Raw genomic sequence first — 18663 nt, 5'->3', positions numbered from 1 at the left:
ATCATTGATTGCAATATATCTATCAAGCCATACATGTGGCATGAGGCCTTTGATTGGGACAAATCGTAGTACAGCATTGGGTCCTAGCCACTTCAATACATTATATTTTTGTTTTAAGGTTATCTATTGTCATTTTCATTTTAACAGCAAGATGAGATGAGAAATATATATAGTAAGTAAGCCTATATAATAAATAGTAGCATTTATATATATAAGTGACTTTTCCTTTTTTGTTTTTATGTAACTCGTGAAAGGCACTAAAGTAATTGAGCTCGTGATAAACCAATATTCGGTGAGCTTTTTAACCATGTAACCAAGAACAATCAAAATCAAGATCTAAGAAATTTTCAACCTCTTTAAATAAAATGGAACGTAATCCAATTTTTCCCTTTCCATTTTAATTATTTTTAGTCACAACTACTACATTGAAACACATGTTTATCTTGTATACATCTAAAAAATAATTTCCCCAGGTCCATGACTCTATTACATATATATCCATTTTGGATCCATTATCAGTCGTAGATGATCAAAAATCATGTATTGAAACATTCAAATAAATTGACAGTTGATATTTGTGTCAGTTCGTCAACTGCAGAGGATAACTATAGCTAAAAGTCAACTATCATTGAAAATTTATAAGAACAATAATGTTTACTTAAATTGTAATTTTTTAAGTGTCAAAAAAAAATGCGCCGCCGAACATTTGCATAACTTGGTTTCCATGTGCTTCATGGCTTTGCGGAATTATTTAGACATTTACACAATTATAGGATTATTATAGTTAATTGTACGTGTTTGTGTGTATTGCGTAAATTGATAGTAAATATATATAAAAATAATAACTTATTGTGTGTTGGTTATATTATTAAGTACATTTTTTAAAAAAAATTACATAAAAATCTAAGATAAAAAGTTTACTTAAAGAAAAAGAGAAAATGACCAAAATAGTTTTTAATGTATGTGCAATGTTTTATTTTGGTCCTTAATATATTTGTAACGATCTTCTCCCGTCGTTAGGGATAGGCCAATGGGGAAGGATTTCGGGCCAGAAAACATCAGGTAGTAACTTCGAAAAATTTGAGCTTAGGCCAGACTTGAACGAATTCTGAGTCAGATGAAGTCTTGGGTGATCACGTGAACGATGGGAGGTCAAATTTATAATTTGATTAGATAATCTGATAGCCAAGGTGATATGGAGCATTTACGGCTTCGTGAAATCGCATTTGGGTGAGTAAAACTCTCGAAATCGAAGTTTACGTGAGGGGTATATTTTAATACGTCTTAGAAAGGGAGTGTGCTGTGAAATGGGGGCTTGGAGCACAAACTCCGACCTCACTGTTCCCGCATATTCCGCCAGAACGCAACAGTCGCAACTGAAGTCATAAAAAGTTCAGAAACAGTCTTTTTAGCAAGAATCAGTTTCTAAAACCCTAAGAGGCGACCTAGGGCGATTTTCATTGATTTTTCATGGATTTTCACGCTTAAGGTAAGGTTTTTAATACCTATATTCATACTTTGATTCTTAGAAAGTAGAAGTATGGGTGATAATCATTGGGGGAGGGTTTGAACTGAAAATCTATGGTGAAAAATAGCCCGAAGATAAGGTTAGGATCATAATTTTGGCCTAGGGAATGAAATTGTGTTGTATTTCTTGATAGTTAGTTCATTGTATTGATCCTTAATATGTATTTAATGTTTCTAGACCAAGAACGAGAAGAACGAATCCGGAAAGGGAAGGCTAATGCGTTGTAAAGTTCTGAAAGCTTGAAGTTGATGTAGGTGTGTAACGACCCATTAGGTCGTTTTGAGAACTAGAACTTTTTATTTCATAAAGGACTCACCCAGTAAATTTTTAATGGGTACTTTGGACTAATTGATAACTAAGGTTATTTAATTGAGGAGTAACTTTAGATATTTAATTTAATTGGTGGGTTAAATTTATAATTTAATTAATACCCTATACCACTTATTCCATATTTATTAAAATAAGTTAGTAGGGTTATAACTTTTAAATACCTAATTAATAAGAAAGGAAAAGAAAAAGAAAAAGAACCTTACCTGCGGCGGAAGAGGGCAAACGGAGAGGAACACATGAATACCTTTATTCTTTCATTAAGTACTTAGCATTAAATGATAGTAGGTATATATGGTTTAAAGAGTTGTAATATATTATAATATATAGATTAGATAGGAAAAATTGACTTGGAAGGTGATAGTGTGTGCAGATGGTGATTTTAGGATATATATATAAGCATAAACAGTTATTATACGTTGGTGTGTAAATAATTGATTTTCAAATTGGTTGAAAATTGTGTCTTTTCAACCTATGGGAGGAGACTAACTTTTAGTATTCATTATTGGTAGTGATGTCAATGAGTGGCATTTGATTTGGTAGTAATTGGAAATTATATACGTAATAGATTTACAATAGGTTCATGTTTGTATGTTATTTTCGTAGTTGCAGTTTCTAGATATGTTTTGAATTTCGGTTATGGGAATCTCTTGTGCTTATTATATTATATTTTAAGTTTTGAGATATGTAATTAAATATTAAGAGTAGTGCTTATATGAAATCCATCAAAGTTATATTATTTAGAGGAATTACCTTTTAACCCTAGGCTTGAGTTTTAGGGAATTGATAATAAAATTGAGTGAGTTGTTGGGTTTAGGTTAAACATATATATATATATATATATATATATATATATATATATATATATATAGTATGAATATCCACGAACTCATTTACTTATGAATATTGTATATTTGATAGATTGGAAAAATCCTGAGGCATTGAAGAAAGGAAAAGCGTTGGTCAATTAGCTTGCTTGATTTTAGTTCTTCGATTGAGGTAGGTTATGGTTTTATTCTATATCATAGATAGACTCTTAATAGTGATTGTTATTCATTGAGTAATGTGTGAAGTTTACTACGCATTTAATTGTTGTGGTTTGGATGGTTGATGTGTTGTTGTGATTGGTCTGAAATCCCGAGGCCATGAAATTCATAATCTTGAATTTGCCCTATAAAAAATAGTGTCTTGAATAAAGAAAGCTTGATGAAATATTGTTAATGAAGTGGAATATAATCATGAAGAATGATAAATTAATTATATTTGGATCGGGTGTCACATTCCGACACGATATATTTGGATCGAGTGTCACGTTCCGACACAATATATTTGGATCGGGTATCACACTCCGACATGGTATATTTGTATCGGGTGTCACGTTCTGGCACAATAATATTAAAGGAAAATAAATTAAAATGATTTAATACTACCCAATCTCCAATAACTCATTTTCCAAAAGGGTGTGATATGGAGGCTTGAGTCCTCATGTGTGATCTTAATATTGTTGATTGGTTATGAAATTGTTCATTGTGTTGTAACTTGATCTTGATCTTGTTGGTTGCCACCTGTTAAGTGTTACAGTTGATTTCCCGTTATTACTTATTGCATATTGATTGCTACTTTGAGTTGGTCGATGATGCCTACTCAGTACATATTGTCCCGTACTGACCCCTACTTGTATCTTTTCTTCTTTTATTTTGTGGAGTGCAGCGAGTGTTCCACACACTTCGACTCGACCTCAACTCTAGTCAGTCTCAAGTTCATCGGATTTAAGGGTAAGCTATCCTTCTAGCTCATGATGAATTTTCTTAGTCATGACATGATGTCCTTAGTGTTCGGACACGAACTGTGTCACTTATTTTATTTTAGTGTTTGGCATTCTAGACTTAGTATTTAGAATTATATGTCCTTGATGTGATGACTTTCAGATTTTTGGGAACGTTATGTAGTAAACTCTTGTGGATTGTTATTTCTTATTTTATAAGTTTGAGCTTCCGCGTTATTATTATACTTTATAAATTGGGGTTCACATCGTTGGTTCTCCCACCTAGGAGGTTAAGTGTGGGTGTCACTCATGACTCATTTTGGGTCGTGACAAGGTGATGGTCTAGTTTTCTGTATGTGTTTCATAGACTTGTTTAATTGCTTCATGATATGTATGTGTGTATATAAATAGGGAAACATGCTAGATTATGTGTGAAATGATCACTTGTTGGCCTGTTATTGTGCTGAACCTGTTCTTCATGGTATAAATGTTGTAAACATTGAATGTTTTTGTGATTGTACTATCTTGGGATCGAGTGTCACATTCTGACACGTAATTTAGATTGAGTGTCACGTTCTGATACATACTTGAATCGGGTGTCACGTTACGACACAAAATCGACTGTTTGTTGGTCTATTGAGAGGACCCTTGTATGAATTTATAGCATGTGGAAGACATTGAGCTGTGATATTGAGATGTGGTTGACTTATTCTGTATATGTATATGCACATTGTATTGAAATTTACTTGTCTATGATCTTCTTACTGGCTAACCACATAATTCTACCAATATATCATTGTTTTGTGTACTGAAACTACTTTTGTTCTGCCTTTTGTTGAGTATAGGGCATATTCAGCAGGTTGTAGAGAAACCTTGATTGGAAGATTAGCAGGTTGTTCAAAGTCCAAGGGTGAACTATTCTATCGTGCTGTCGTGGACTTTTCCATTAATCTCAATCATTCTTTCGGGACTCAGATGTTCAGACAATGTTTCTATTTATTTACTAGTTTCTGTTTGGAGTTGTACTTCTGTTCTAGACTTGTTAGTTAGAGTTTTGGTACGATGAATTTTAGTTTCCTAGGATGTGTTTACTTCCGCCTGTCGTTGTTATTAACATGATTGGCTGAGTTTATGGGAACTGAGCATTATTTCTGGTTTATTCCTGCTTTCGCAAGTCTTTAACTGTTATCTCTTAAAGTTTGATAAGCTGGGCTGTAGAAATGATTCTCCCACTGGAAGAAGTATTGTGGGTGTCAGTCACGGCTATAGCCCAGCTTATCTAAGAGGATAAAATCTCTTAGATATATTTCATTTGATTGAAATAGCTCTTAATGTTTGACAAATATGTTCATTTTGGTACTTAATATATTTCACTTGATTAAACTGATCATTAACGTATAACGAAAGGTATTCATTTTGATCCTTTACCCTAAACCTAAGAGATTTTATCCTCAAAAAAGTGTGAAATTTAGTTGTGGACCCCACTGGCGTACAAAATCCACCAATGTTATCTTCTTTTTAGCTCAAAAGAAAAACTTCATGAAATCTAACATCATTGTCTCTCTTTCTTTAACATAATTTACTAGTTTTTTTGGCTTAAAACATAAATTTTTATTAGGTCAGTGGAATAATATTTTATGAACAAGAAAATGGTAAATTTTGTTGGAGAAAATAAAGAAAATAGTGTTAGATTTTATGGAGTTCTTTCTTTAGAGTTAACAAAGAAGATAACAATGGTGGATTTTGGTAGCCACGGGAGTTCCATAGTTAAATTTAACACCTTTTATATATATATTAATCTCTTAGGTTTAGTATAAAGGACCAAAATGAACACCTTTTGTTATATATTAAGGACATTTTCAATTAATTAAAATATATTAAGGCGAAACTCATCGGAGCCTCCCTAAAGTTGGCACCAACTTTCACTTAGACACCTCAACTAGGCTTTGTTTATTTTAGACACCTCAAGTAAGGCTCCGATGTGTCATTTTGATACTTTGTGCTGACTTGGCACATTGCGTGTGTTGCACCCATTTTAAGTACGTGAACAACATTTTTTCTTTAAAAATAATAATTTTTTTTGTTGTTGTTCTTCTTTCACTAGTATCAAGTTTGAAAAAATATATATAACTCATTTTTTCAGTAAACTTTTTTCTACTAAAAAAATTACTTTTTTTTACAATAAAAGAAAAGTTAAATTCTGTTCAAATACACACTTCAAATTCAAATAATTTTAAAAAATACTTTTTCAAATATTATTTTTAGTTTTTTTTGGTCAAAATGCCTAAAATAAAATTTAGAAGGTCTCGCAAATTGTTGGAACTTTCATGAAAATTTCATTGAATTGTGTGGAAAGATTGTTTCTTCCCGTTCTGATGATTATCATGTATTTAATCACAAGCAAACATTCAATGAAGTTCCATAGCTTTTATGGTTTATTAATTTCATAGTGAGTGATTTTAAATTTATATTAGTCTTGCCGGAAAAAATAGAGGTTCGTCGGATTTCTAACCCAATTTGATTTATATTTTTGTTTGTCATTATAGCTCCATTTTTTCCCTTTTAGATGATATGAATAGCGTTGGGTGGGTGTTAGAGGAGAAGAAGATCCGGTGGGGTGGGGGAGGGGTTGGAGTGGGTGGGGTTGGAGAAGACGATGAAAGGTGTGCGGTGTTGGAAGACCACTGTAGGGTGTGGGGGTTAATAGTTGTTAATTTTTATTTTTAAAAAAAATATATTATTTGGATTTAAAAAGGCCACGTATCATCAAATTATTGATCATTTTTTTATTCAAAAGTCATTATTTGATATTTATTTTTGATATATATATATATATATATATGACAAGTGTCTTTATTTAATTCGTTGTTTTTTGACACGTCAGGTGAGTGCATTACACACTTAATATATTTTGTTGATTATCAAAAAAATGTCAAAATGACACATCGGAGCCTTATTTGAGGTGTCTAAAATGAACAAAGCCTGGTTGAAGTGTCTAAAATGAACAAAGCCTGGTTGAGGTGTCTAAGTGAAAGTTGGTGCCAACTTTAGGATGTCACCGATGGATTTCGTCATATATTAAGGACCAAAATGAACACCTTTGTTATACATTAAGGACCATTTCAATCAAATAAAATATATTAAGGACCAAAATAAAGCATTACCCTTATATTAAGGACCATTTTGGTCATTTTCTCTAAAGAGGAACATCATAATTCACCATCACATTAGCAATTAAGTGCAAAATTAAATATAGTGAACAAAATTCATCATTAATATCAAAAGTCAAAATTATGTTAGTATTGATACACAAAAACACATCCTAAAGAATAAGGTAAAGAAAAAAATAAACTACATTATATATGAACATATAATATAACACAATTACTTGTAACAAATTAACATTAACAGAAAGGATTTTGGTAATTCAAAAGATTACAATCCAAAGCTGCAATGGATAAAAACTGAAATTCATCTACCATGAGGTTTTACATTATATGTTATCTATATAAACTAATATACTTATCTTATATTTTACACTTTCATCTAACTTGATTTAGATAAATAATAGTGTCACCTAAAAAATACTAATGAAGAATAACGTTGTTATAACATAATTGGAAAAAAAAAGACAGAATATTAAGAAACTAATAATATTATTTCGCTACCTTTTCTGAATCTTTTCTAATAATAAATAACATAAAAATATGCATCTATGTTAATGAATTTTTTCACTTTTAAAATATATTTCTTAGAAATAGTAATAAGATATTAACTGAGTTAATATTAACAAAATGTCTATTAAGCTATACAATAAAATTTAAAGTAATACAAAATTATATTACATAAACGTACCTTTAAATTTGTCTCGTTTAAATCAACAGCAAAAGGCATGTGTTTACTTTCATATTGTGTAGTTTTTGTGCTATCAACTAAAAAAAGGCAACAAAGAAGATTAACATAAGAAGTTGTTGATTGAATCACAAATAAAATAGATATGCCTAAAAAGTAAATTCAAATCTTAACCGAAAATTAATGTTTAATATCACTTGCAGCCTCAATTGCATAATTAGAACGTCATTATGAAAATTAATATGAAAACTCAGCAAACTAAATTTGAATAAAAAGGCCAAAATTACAAACATGTTGAAAAAGTGTAAAATCAAATTCGAACAACGCAATAAAAGCATGTGATATCTATTTTTATAAACAATGAAAAGAAGAAAGTAGAATTATGTGTTTATATAAAACTCTAATAATTATGATCAATGAATTATATATACTACAAAAGAAGAAAGAGGGAAAAAGCAAATATAAAGAAATATGTTTATAAACTAAAAGTCCGGTGTAATATAGAGTTGTTATTTATTTAGAATCCTAATTATGGATACTACGAAAAAAGAAAGTGGTAAGAATCTAATCATAAAGAAAATATTATTTGGATATTTAAAATCCTATGTAATATAGAATTGTGTGTTTATTTAAAATCAGTATTATGGATGATGTAGGTTGGTCCAACAAAAGAATATTATTTTAATTTAAATTGATTTCATATTCAGAATATCACATTTATATATGGAAATTCAACCATTACTTATAGGAAAGAATATTTTTTGAATTTGAGTTGATTTCAAAGTCTTAAATATTAAAACATAATTAAATAACATAGTAAATGACTATTTTGTCTATTATAGAATAAAAGAAAAAAAAATCTCAATATATAAAAGTTCAAAAAAAATTCCTCCAAAAAGGAGATACTTCAATATGGAATTTTTTATTTTTATTCCATAAATAATTTACCAAAATAACATAGGTTCATAAACTAAACCTATACGAATATAGCCTCATTATTATACAAACAATGATTTCATTAGAAACTTTTTTTCCTTGTTATTTAATCAAAAAAATGAATCTTGTACAACTAATTTTAGGAGACTTATTTTACCTCAAATAATTTTCTTTGCACCGTCTTAGAATAAAATTAGTTTTAGAAGACTTCTACAACCTACTTGTATTTTTTTTATTATTATTTTTTTTTCATTAAAATTTTTATTCTTACTCAATAATTAAATAATAATTGAAGGAAAATGGTGAAAAGACGATTTTGTCTAAAACGAATTCTTTTAATGAAGGGCAAAAAATTCAATCAATATTTTAAGGGTTTTCGTGCTTTTAATATAATATAGATTTTATGGGTGTAATTATAGAATTCCACCCTCATTTTCAATATTAGGAAAAAATATTGAAGACAAGGAAACATCACCTCATTAGTTATTATTATTTAAGATGTGGAAAAAGGCTTGAACACTATGATAAATAAGTTTGCATTTGATTTTAAAAAAAGGAGGAGGAAATACGATAATGATATTTCCTATATCAAAAATCTAAGTTGAGTTCTCTCTCCCTCTCAAATTATTTGTTGTAATTTCAAAAAATAGTTATTTCAATTTATTTTATTAATTTAAGACAAAACTAATTATTTTTGGAGATTATAAGCAACTTAATTATAGATAGATGACACATAAATGGAGTAAATATTCAATGAAGAGAGATTATATCTTAAGGCATAAATAAGGTAAAATAGTTATAAAACCCCTTCTAAAATAACAAACAAGTAAACTAAACACGATAAATAATTTGAGACGAAGAAAATAAAATTATAAGGATTAGAAAACACTTGTTTTTAAGAAGCGAATTTAGTGAATTGAATTAAATATATTGCATAGGAATAATTTAAATTACGTATTGTATTAATTGATTTATTAAAATGACATTTATTTTTAGAACGGGGAGGAATACTTAATAAAGAGGTAATGTGGTGGGCACACGCTAAAGACAATTAGACAAGAGACAGCCAATCCACGTTCAATTCAAATTAAGAAAAGTCACATTTATAACATCCCAATTGTTAGAACAAACTACCTTGTCATAAATACAAAATTATTGAGCAGAGCATGTGTAATGTACAGTTACTTCTAAAAAAAAAATCTCATCTCATCCTAAAATGTATGTATCTGATATAGAAAGTTATAAAATTGCAACACGAGGATATTTATATTATTTTCACTTTTCAGCATCAAAGTTGGGCAATTTCATTATTTGAAATACTATTGAAAAATTTATTTGATGAATATTTCAAGTGAATAATAATTTGAACTCAAACAACTACTTAAACTAAGTGTATACTTTGTTACCTAATTTAGGAGAGTTGTGCTGCTTTCTTTATATGTACACATTATACCCAAACATACAAACTACGGTTCACATATGCATTAACATAAATTATGATACAATAATAAAATTATTTTACTCTTAATCAGAGAATTCAGATTAGAACTGATTCTAATTTGACGATTAAAAAAAAAAATGAACTACGACGTAAAAGTGTAACATGATTTAGCTTTTGTAGCATTGGCCTTTGTGGATGAAAAGGGGTCACATGACTCACCCATTTTTGGCTACCTCCTTCCCGCTATTTTTGAGTTTTTCGAGGACCAAAACTTATCTCTTGAAAATATTCAAGTGGTCGATTTGAAGGATGTACTAGATATGGTATTATTTAAATTTTTATTTAGTAAAATTTTTAATTTGTGTATAATTAATTAATATATATATATAGGGTACATAGCCCATAATTAATAATACATAAATCATTAATGTATAGATAAGTATGATTAAAGACAGATCCAAGTTCCTTCTCTTCTTTCTTTTTTCAAGTCACGATCCTTAATATATCAAACCAAACACCGAACAAGAAATAGTCACAACATAATCAATCATCATTATACCTTATTCAATACTATTCTTATACACTCTATCAAACAACCCCTAGGGGATCAATTATAAGTTCTATAGTTCATGAACCTGAGATAATAAGAACTCCGCCCCTTTACCCGTTTACACCAGTGTTATTTGGTATTGTGGATGGAATAGGCAGAGTTATCCCATGAGATGGATTATCCCACCATATAATGGGATAACTTTTATCTCATTATTGTAACATAAATGGTGAATATAAATAATCTTAGTACTAACTATTATTCCTAACAAAATGAAAGATAATTTTTTTTATATTTTATCCCAAAATTACTATCCCTTATCGATTACTTGAATAGAAAACTAATACCAAACTTAGTTTGCATGGCGTATGGTTTTGAACTAATAATTCTTGTTCCATATCCCAAGTGAAATCTCACTTTAGTTGTGCCAATATTAGTAACATTAGCTGTACATTACATAATGATGAAAACTTTTATGTTATAAAACAAACATATACTATATATTAAATATAGAGAATACATGATATTTTTTCTTCTTACATGTTAAAGGACAATAAAATTTCAGGCCAAGAGATGATGGATGAGAAAAGCAAGAAAAAAAAAAGGAATTAATGAAGTGCAGGTTCACAATGTGACGTTTGAATCGATCAGAAATAAACACTGATCTCAAGAAAACAAAAGGGGGTCCTACAGACCAAAGAAAAGTGTGTCCCCAAGTGCTTTAGACTACTAAAGTTAAAGATTTTAAAAGAGCTCATATCACCAAATCTTTGAGTAAGCAGGAGGGTAAACATTAGTATAAAAGAACCATTGTCAGTATGTCACCATCTCTCTCTCATTTAATTAATCAAACCTTAATAATACTACTACTACTTTTAAATGATGAAAGAAGCTAGCTGGCTGGCTGTTCTCATTTTCATTAACCACCTTGAACAACAATCAAATAAAGATATTGTTTCAAAGCTGCTAACCTCATAAATGAACATGTTCTAACATCCCAAGATTTTGCATTACCAGTTTAATTGCATCTCAAGGACCACATTAATTGAGACAAACAGTGTGACCACATTGCAATCTGCCTCTACTTAGAATTTACAGCTTCAACTGCCCCACAAGTAAAGAATCCTAAAACAAGGTCAAGACTGAAAAGAGAAATAACCATTTTAAGTTCCACATTTCAGAATTATATCACGAGTACACATAACCAAACAACGAAAAATAACACAAAGGCAGAGTAATAATATCCAGGGCAAAACACAAAGAAACATAATAAACGTCAGCTAATCATTTCACTAATAAGAAGGCCAAACATCTCCTTCTGTCTCTCTCAAAACTCTCTCTCCATCCAACATGGCCTTTCTCGTTTAATATTGTGATTTAGTATAAAATATTGCCAGATTAAAATAATGAATGCAGAACTACCAAGGAAATGAAAGAGAGAGATTAAACTACTCATGTGGGGGTCCAATACTGCTAACCCCATGTGATTTGATTAGGACAGGTATAAAGAAATTATAGACTATAAAGAGCAGCAAATTCAATGTCTTATAATGCATATAATACAAGTGTTGGCATGCATAATAACGTGATAGATTATACAAAAATAATTAACTTCATTATTTAATACAAAAACTAATAGTATAATGCAACTACCTGATAGATAATTAGCATTATAGTTTCTAAGGATGCATGTATTAAATGGAATTTAGGCCAACATCCGACCGTTGTTTCCTAGAACACATCGAAACCCATGGAAACTATGATCAATTGAGTGTTCCAAAAATTTGCTCCATTTTTCTCGGGTCTAGATGGATCAGATGAGCTAGTTTAACAGAACAACAAAGACGCCACATTTCCCAGACAACTGGAGTAGTCAGACATGGTCATGTATACACTGAAGAAAGGAACATTCTATCTGCTCTGCTAGAAGTATATGCAATGTGTGATAAGCTAATTGGATAATAAATCAGAGTGTGTCAACTTCTGGCATCAAAGCAATTATCATAATCAAATATACTTGAATCTAAAGGTATTACATGAGGATGTTTTTTCATGTAACTTCTCTGACATCTCCTATCTATGTTTAGCAATTCCTTCTGTGTCTGAAGAGTGGGATTCTAGTGGACAAGTTAAGGAGGCGGCCAGGCGGATAACTAATGCAGATGACATAACTTCAAATTAGTAATAAGAACTAGAGTTGGAGCACATATAATGTTGGCAGCGCTAAGACAGAACAATGACATATACAAGCAACTTAAACAGAAGATTCACAGATATTCCACTCTTGGAATCCCTGAAGAAATGATAGACCCTGGATTCACTAGGTACAAGGTTCCAGGAATATCGTGGACAGGCAAATCTCATGAATAAAACAAAAGTCTCCATATCAGGGCGTGATGAAATCCGATAAGGATCATCTAATATTGAAATAATCAAAACTAAAGCATGTCATGCTAGTGGAACAATCAATGCAATATACAACACAGGAGCATCAATGAAAAGGGTTAAAAATCCATCTTTTTTAGTTTCTGGTTTCGCTATGTTGTCAAGATTACAACAAGGTCCTCGGCATAACTAGAAGCAGCAAAGGCCTTACCTCCAGAAAATCATACAGCACCATAATAGTAATACCATAATTAACATAAGACCCTGATGTAAGAAACTATAGCAGAGAAGTTAACAGAATGATAGATTCTTCTTATAATGCCGAAACAATCTGCCTACGCCACAAGAAATTAGCGAATGAAAATGCGGTCAACAAAAATTGAAAGGTTCAGATACTAAAACAGTGATTGTGACTTATGCAGCACCTTCTTTTTCATGGTTGGTTGATTGGTAACTGCAAATTTAATTCCTGCTCTTCAGCACCTCCAAGCTGAAGCTGAGATGAGCTCCTTCCGCTGCCAGCAGAGAACAAGCGAAGACTGCCTCTTCTCCACATGGAAACCTCGAACAGGAGTCCTCTTGACTACGCACTCGGCCTGTGATTCTGTAAAATTGCTGAGAGATAATGGGGAGAATCCAGATGACAAAAACAGTGACCTCCAATGCTGCGTCTTTTCAGGGGAACGAAAACGGCCCATTACAATTCTTTCAATTCCTGGTTGAAGCAAAAACCTCTCAATCTTTTGGAGGGCGTCAAAATTCACATTTACAGCATCTAGTGACTCAAGAAGGTTTGAGTAGGACTGAAGGGCTTGAATTACATGGTTTGGAAATGGCAGGTCCGTCCGGTCACAACCTCTGTCCACAGAAACCACAATCCTAGGTGACAACTGCTTCACAAAACGAAGAACCAATGGAAGGGACAACTGATAGCTCGAAATCGAGCTAACTGGAAGATTGACAGCAATTGCATCATTCTCTGAGACAGGAGGAGGCAGTGACCATGACGTTGAATTTAAAGAATCAATGCTTAAAATTTCGAACTCAAATGCCATATTGATTTCACTAGCAAAATGGATCAAATTTTCTCTGGTGAGTCCAAGCTCTAGCTGGTCATGTGTGGAGGGTGAGGCTAATGCAGTTATTTTCAGAGTAGGTGCGCCACCACTTCTCAAGGCAAGCTCTTGCATAAGGGAGGCCCATTGCCCGCCATAACCGATATCAAAATCTACAATATGAATTCTTTCAAACCCATCCAAGACCTCAAGCAGGGCTTGATTACAAGTAAAATTGGCAAACTGTGCAACTGGTGAGATCTCAGAGAAAGACTTATAGGCACCAATCTTGAAAATGAGACTAAAAGGCGAAGAGGCCATAGAGGGGTTCAAGTTGTTGGTGTTGGCATGGAGTAGCAATTGTAAAGCTTCCTTGCAATAAAAAGCAGCCCTATAAAAAGGCTTACCAATTGGAGAGAGCTGGTGATTGAGCCGCGCCAATATCCCTTGCGCGAGTACCGGATTCCCCGTCTGGACCAGCTCTGCAGCTTTGAATAGCTGGTCAATAATCGCTTGTTGTTGCTGCTGCTGCTGTTGCTGTAGTTGATGAAAATGGCCCATTTCTTCCCCCACCATCTTTGGCTTTGTTCCCATTGCTCCTGGCCTAAAATGGGGAAGCAGCTGGAGCTGGTGAGCAAGCCCCTGAGATGGTGTTGGCTGCTGGTGCCCTGCATCTAAAAACAGTCCTTTGGAGATCTGAGAGCCCGGTTCAAGCCCTCCAATGGTCCCGGGGTTGTGTCGTTTCGCCTGAGGTGGCAAGACAAGATTTTGCTCCTGCTGTGCAAATGGCAGTGGCAAAAGAAACGATGGGTTCTGAGGAATCTGTGTTTGGTGCTGGTTTATCAAGAACTGTGAATTGAAACTATGAGGCTTCAAATCTGTGCTCTCAAACGGCTGTTGTTGTGTCTGGCCGAAAGCAATTGGCCCAAGATTGTTAGATAATGAAGGAAAGATTGGATTTTGAGGGAGATTTGTAGGTGGGTTAGAGACCAAGCCAATGTTGTCACTGTTCATTCTGTTGGTAGGAAAACTTGAACTTGACACAGAAACAGATGAGCTAATTGCAGGCATAAAACTACCAATTTGTCCAACTGAGTCTACACCAAAACCTTGATCCACAACCCCAAATCCTCCATTGAATTCATATTCCCCTGTACCACTAACCTGCAACACCTTGTTCAAGTTAGCCATGGAAGGGTCATCCACATCTCCCATGATCCACCTGAGTATAGACTGCTCTTGACAAGGTGAAGCCATTACAGACTCCGATAACCCTCCTTCCCACTCCTCCATAGCACATTTCTCCCCTCCTGTGGCAGCAGCACCCATCTCAAGAGAAGATGGGGGTTGAACTTGTTGAAGCTCAGATTCAGCTCCCACATTGGAGCTGGTAGCAGTAGTATTGTCTTGCTGCTGCCATTTAGAAGATGGGTTTGCAGAAACTGCCGCCACGCCGCCGCCTGCAGTGTCCGTGGAAGCAGTGCCGCCGCCGCCACCACCACCACCACCACCCAAAGATGAAGACAGGGTTGAAGAAGAAGTAATAGGCCTTGGACTCCTTATAGTATCCAGGACAGCACTTGGACTATTTACAAAGTAACAACTTTCTTTGCTATTATTATTGTGGTTATTCCAAGAATTCAAGATGCTATTTTTATTGAACAAAACGTCTAATTCTAAGACCCCCTTCCCCTCAAAATCAAAGGGTAAGGGCATCCCCTTCATCTAAAGTAGACCCACAAATCAAAGGATTTGAATTTGCTAGAAAAAGTGTAAAAGAAAATTAATGCATGAAACTGGAGATGTCCATCTAAGGACACCCACCTCATTCATATACAATCATTTAACTCTCCTTTGTGGTCTAAAATGACTTGTTTCTTCTCTTTCTTCTTGGAAAACAAGAACAATTAGCTAAGCCAAGATGGGTAAAAGGGTTTTTGATGTTAGCAAGAAATTGGCTAGCTATTTTCTTTTTGTTCTCTCTTCTTCTCTTGTTGTTGTTGGCCTTGTAATAGTAGTCTTTGTTTTCCTTCTGATTTCTGCCATGGATGCGTGCAACATAAAAAAGTAGTAAAGTGCCCTTCATCTTCTCCTCTCTCTATCTTTTGTTTTTTTCATTTTATTTTTTATTTTATTTTAATTCTTTTTGTTTAATATATATTTTATTTTAGTTTTTGTGGCTTGTCTGGAGATGCAGTTATCTTTTCTGCAAGGGTTTTTACATAGATACTCTCGCATGAAAGGAGCGTGATAAGTACCTGTTTTGGAAGGTAAAGGCTTTTTACTTTACTATATCAGTTTCTTAGACATAAAATAAGAAAAATTTGATAACATTGTGTCATCAACAATTTTCATAATTAAGGACGATGAAACATTAGAAAGGGAAATAATTGTTTGGTTAAAATGAAGATAACTATGTTTTATATAAATATGTGTGAAGGAATACTCTAAAGAGAATGAAAGATGTTGGGAAGTAAACTCATATGAAGAAAAACATAACGAAAAATAAATTTTTCATGAATTAGCATCGTTAATTTGTTGATAGTTTTGGAGAAAAGAATAATTATTTAGATCTTGTGCTAACAGTTTCATCAATTATAAAAGATAGTTGATTTTTTTATAATTAATTATTTTATTTTTATATTTTAAATAAGATTTTTTTCTCCTATGTCAATTTGGGAAAGCCAAACAAATTCTCTATCAATTTAATGTGAAAAAAGATAATCACAAATTCAACTTACAACATTCGTTAGCCAAAAAAAGTTTAATGTCCTATTTTAAGTATCACACTAGCAAAAGTAGGTGAGTGAACTTTCAATTTTGATGTGACTGCCTACCTGTTTCTAATTAATTTCTAATTTAAGAAGGAATAAAGAGTTAAAAAGAATTTCAAAATCACCCCCATAATTACTTTAACCAAAAATTATTTATTTTTTAACTATAGAGAGAAAATATTTCCTTTTCCTAAATTTGGGCTCTTTTTGAAGAGTCTTCTTGGAGTCAAAGTTTACATAGAGCCCCACAAGCACCACACAAATATTTCACATAAAATGAAAGCGTGTCACCACGCGCATCCTCCGCGCGTCAAAGTGGAGATTGAGTTTTCATTTGTGCACTATTTGTTACCGAGACAGAGAAAAGGGAACTGGCTCAAATGGCGTCGTGTGGTGAATTTCCTGTTATGCCCTTTAGGAGGCTGAAGGGTTTGCCAAGTGGTTCACTGAGAACTGAAGGGTTTATTAGTACTTTCTCGTGCAGCAGTTTCTGATGTACTGTTTTTACTTTTTCGAAGCTGAATCTGACGACACGATATAATGAGAGGCTTTTGTTGTGTAAGAGTGAGTTTTGAAAATATCGAGACGGATTTTTAACGGCTAAGATCTTGTTTGTGAGATTGAACTGTACGGTTCAGATTAGCCAAGAAAGGTTTCCATCCTTCTCTCGCCTCTAAAGTACGGAAAAATCACTTCAATGCTAAACATATAGGAGATTTTTTGAGCTAGTTTTTATCTCTGGAAAATTATATTTGTGGACAAATATTTATTTATCTATCGATTAACTTCAGGGACAAAATTGCAATAATTTAGTAAAGGCGTAATAGATAAATATATTATTTAATATTGATTTCAATTTATATATTTTAACTATAAGTATATATAATTAGATATTTAAATTTATATAAAATTGAATAAGTACATATATGTGTCACATGTGTCATTATATGTGACTAATTTGCATCCTACGTGGCAACCTATGTGTATTATGTTACGTAAGACATGTGTATCTAGTTACTTAATTTTATATAAGTTTAAATGTACACTTATGCACATCCAAAATTGGAGGGCATAATTGTCAGTTAAGGTCAAGTTAAAGAGGCATGTATTGTGTTATGCATTTACAAAATTATAGACCGTAATCTAATGTATCCTTATACGAGCTATTTCAATTTGCTCAAAAAAATTGACATAATATATAAATGTGTCTTTTAACTTATTCTCAACTGATATTTATATTTTTCAATTTTGGATATGCATAAATAAACACTTAAACTTGTGTGAAGCTAAACAAGTAGACACATGAATTTTACTTATTCAATTTTATACAAATTTAAATGCTTACTCATATACACTCAAAGTTAAACAATACAAATATCAAATAAAATCAAATCAAATAACATTTTTATATATTATGCCAAAATCTATTAGATTGTGGTCTAAGGGTCAAGAAATTACAAAAGAAGAAAAGGACCTTAATTAAGTAATGGGTAACTTACATGTTTTCGCTTTACATATTAATTACTTAGATATACATTAGTTTGTAATATTATCAATTTTAGACTTTCGATACATGTATCTAGCATGTTCGGACATGTCCACTTACATGTATCTCGAATACATGGGATCAAAATTAATTATAATTTGTTCTAGATACACTGTATTCAAGTGGATTCAAATATATCTATGAAGAAAGTGAATTGATTGCTTAATTTCATTGAACTTGGTCAATATATACAAATTACAAGATATGCTAAATACAAAGATTGATACTAATAGTTAAAACTAAAGAACCTAAATATATGATTGTTATAAATACAAAAGTACAATATTAATTAGAATATATTCAAAATATATTATTAAAGGCATAATATATTTTAACATATTCTAACATATGCTTGCTATAAATACAAAAGTACAATATTAATTAGAATATATTCAAAATATATTATTAAAGGCATAATATATTTTAACATATTCTAACACACCCTCTCAGTCAAAGCGGGAGGTTCTCCTATGCTTAGACTGTCCCGAAAATCATTAAATAAAA

The 18663-nt window shown here is 32.1% G+C and overlaps 1 protein-coding gene across 1 annotated transcript; it reads right to left on the bottom strand.

Annotated features, from left to right (window-relative positions):
* Positions 1-13075: 13075 nt before the first annotated feature.
* On the bottom strand, positions 13076-15957 carry LOC129886707 (scarecrow-like protein 27). Its single transcript, XM_055961503.1, has one exon. It carries the CDS (start codon positions 15562-15564, stop codon positions 13261-13263), a length of 2304 nt encoding a protein of 767 aa, XP_055817478.1. The 5' UTR covers positions 15565-15957; the 3' UTR covers positions 13076-13260.
* Between the last annotated feature and the right edge of the window lie 2706 nt (positions 15958-18663).

Source organism: Solanum dulcamara, chromosome 4, assembly GCF_947179165.1.
Source record: "Solanum dulcamara chromosome 4, daSolDulc1.2, whole genome shotgun sequence".
Taxonomy (NCBI): domain Eukaryota; kingdom Viridiplantae; phylum Streptophyta; class Magnoliopsida; order Solanales; family Solanaceae; genus Solanum; species Solanum dulcamara.
Note: the sequence above shows the minus strand (reverse complement) of the source record. Positions and strands in the feature narration are given on the sequence as shown.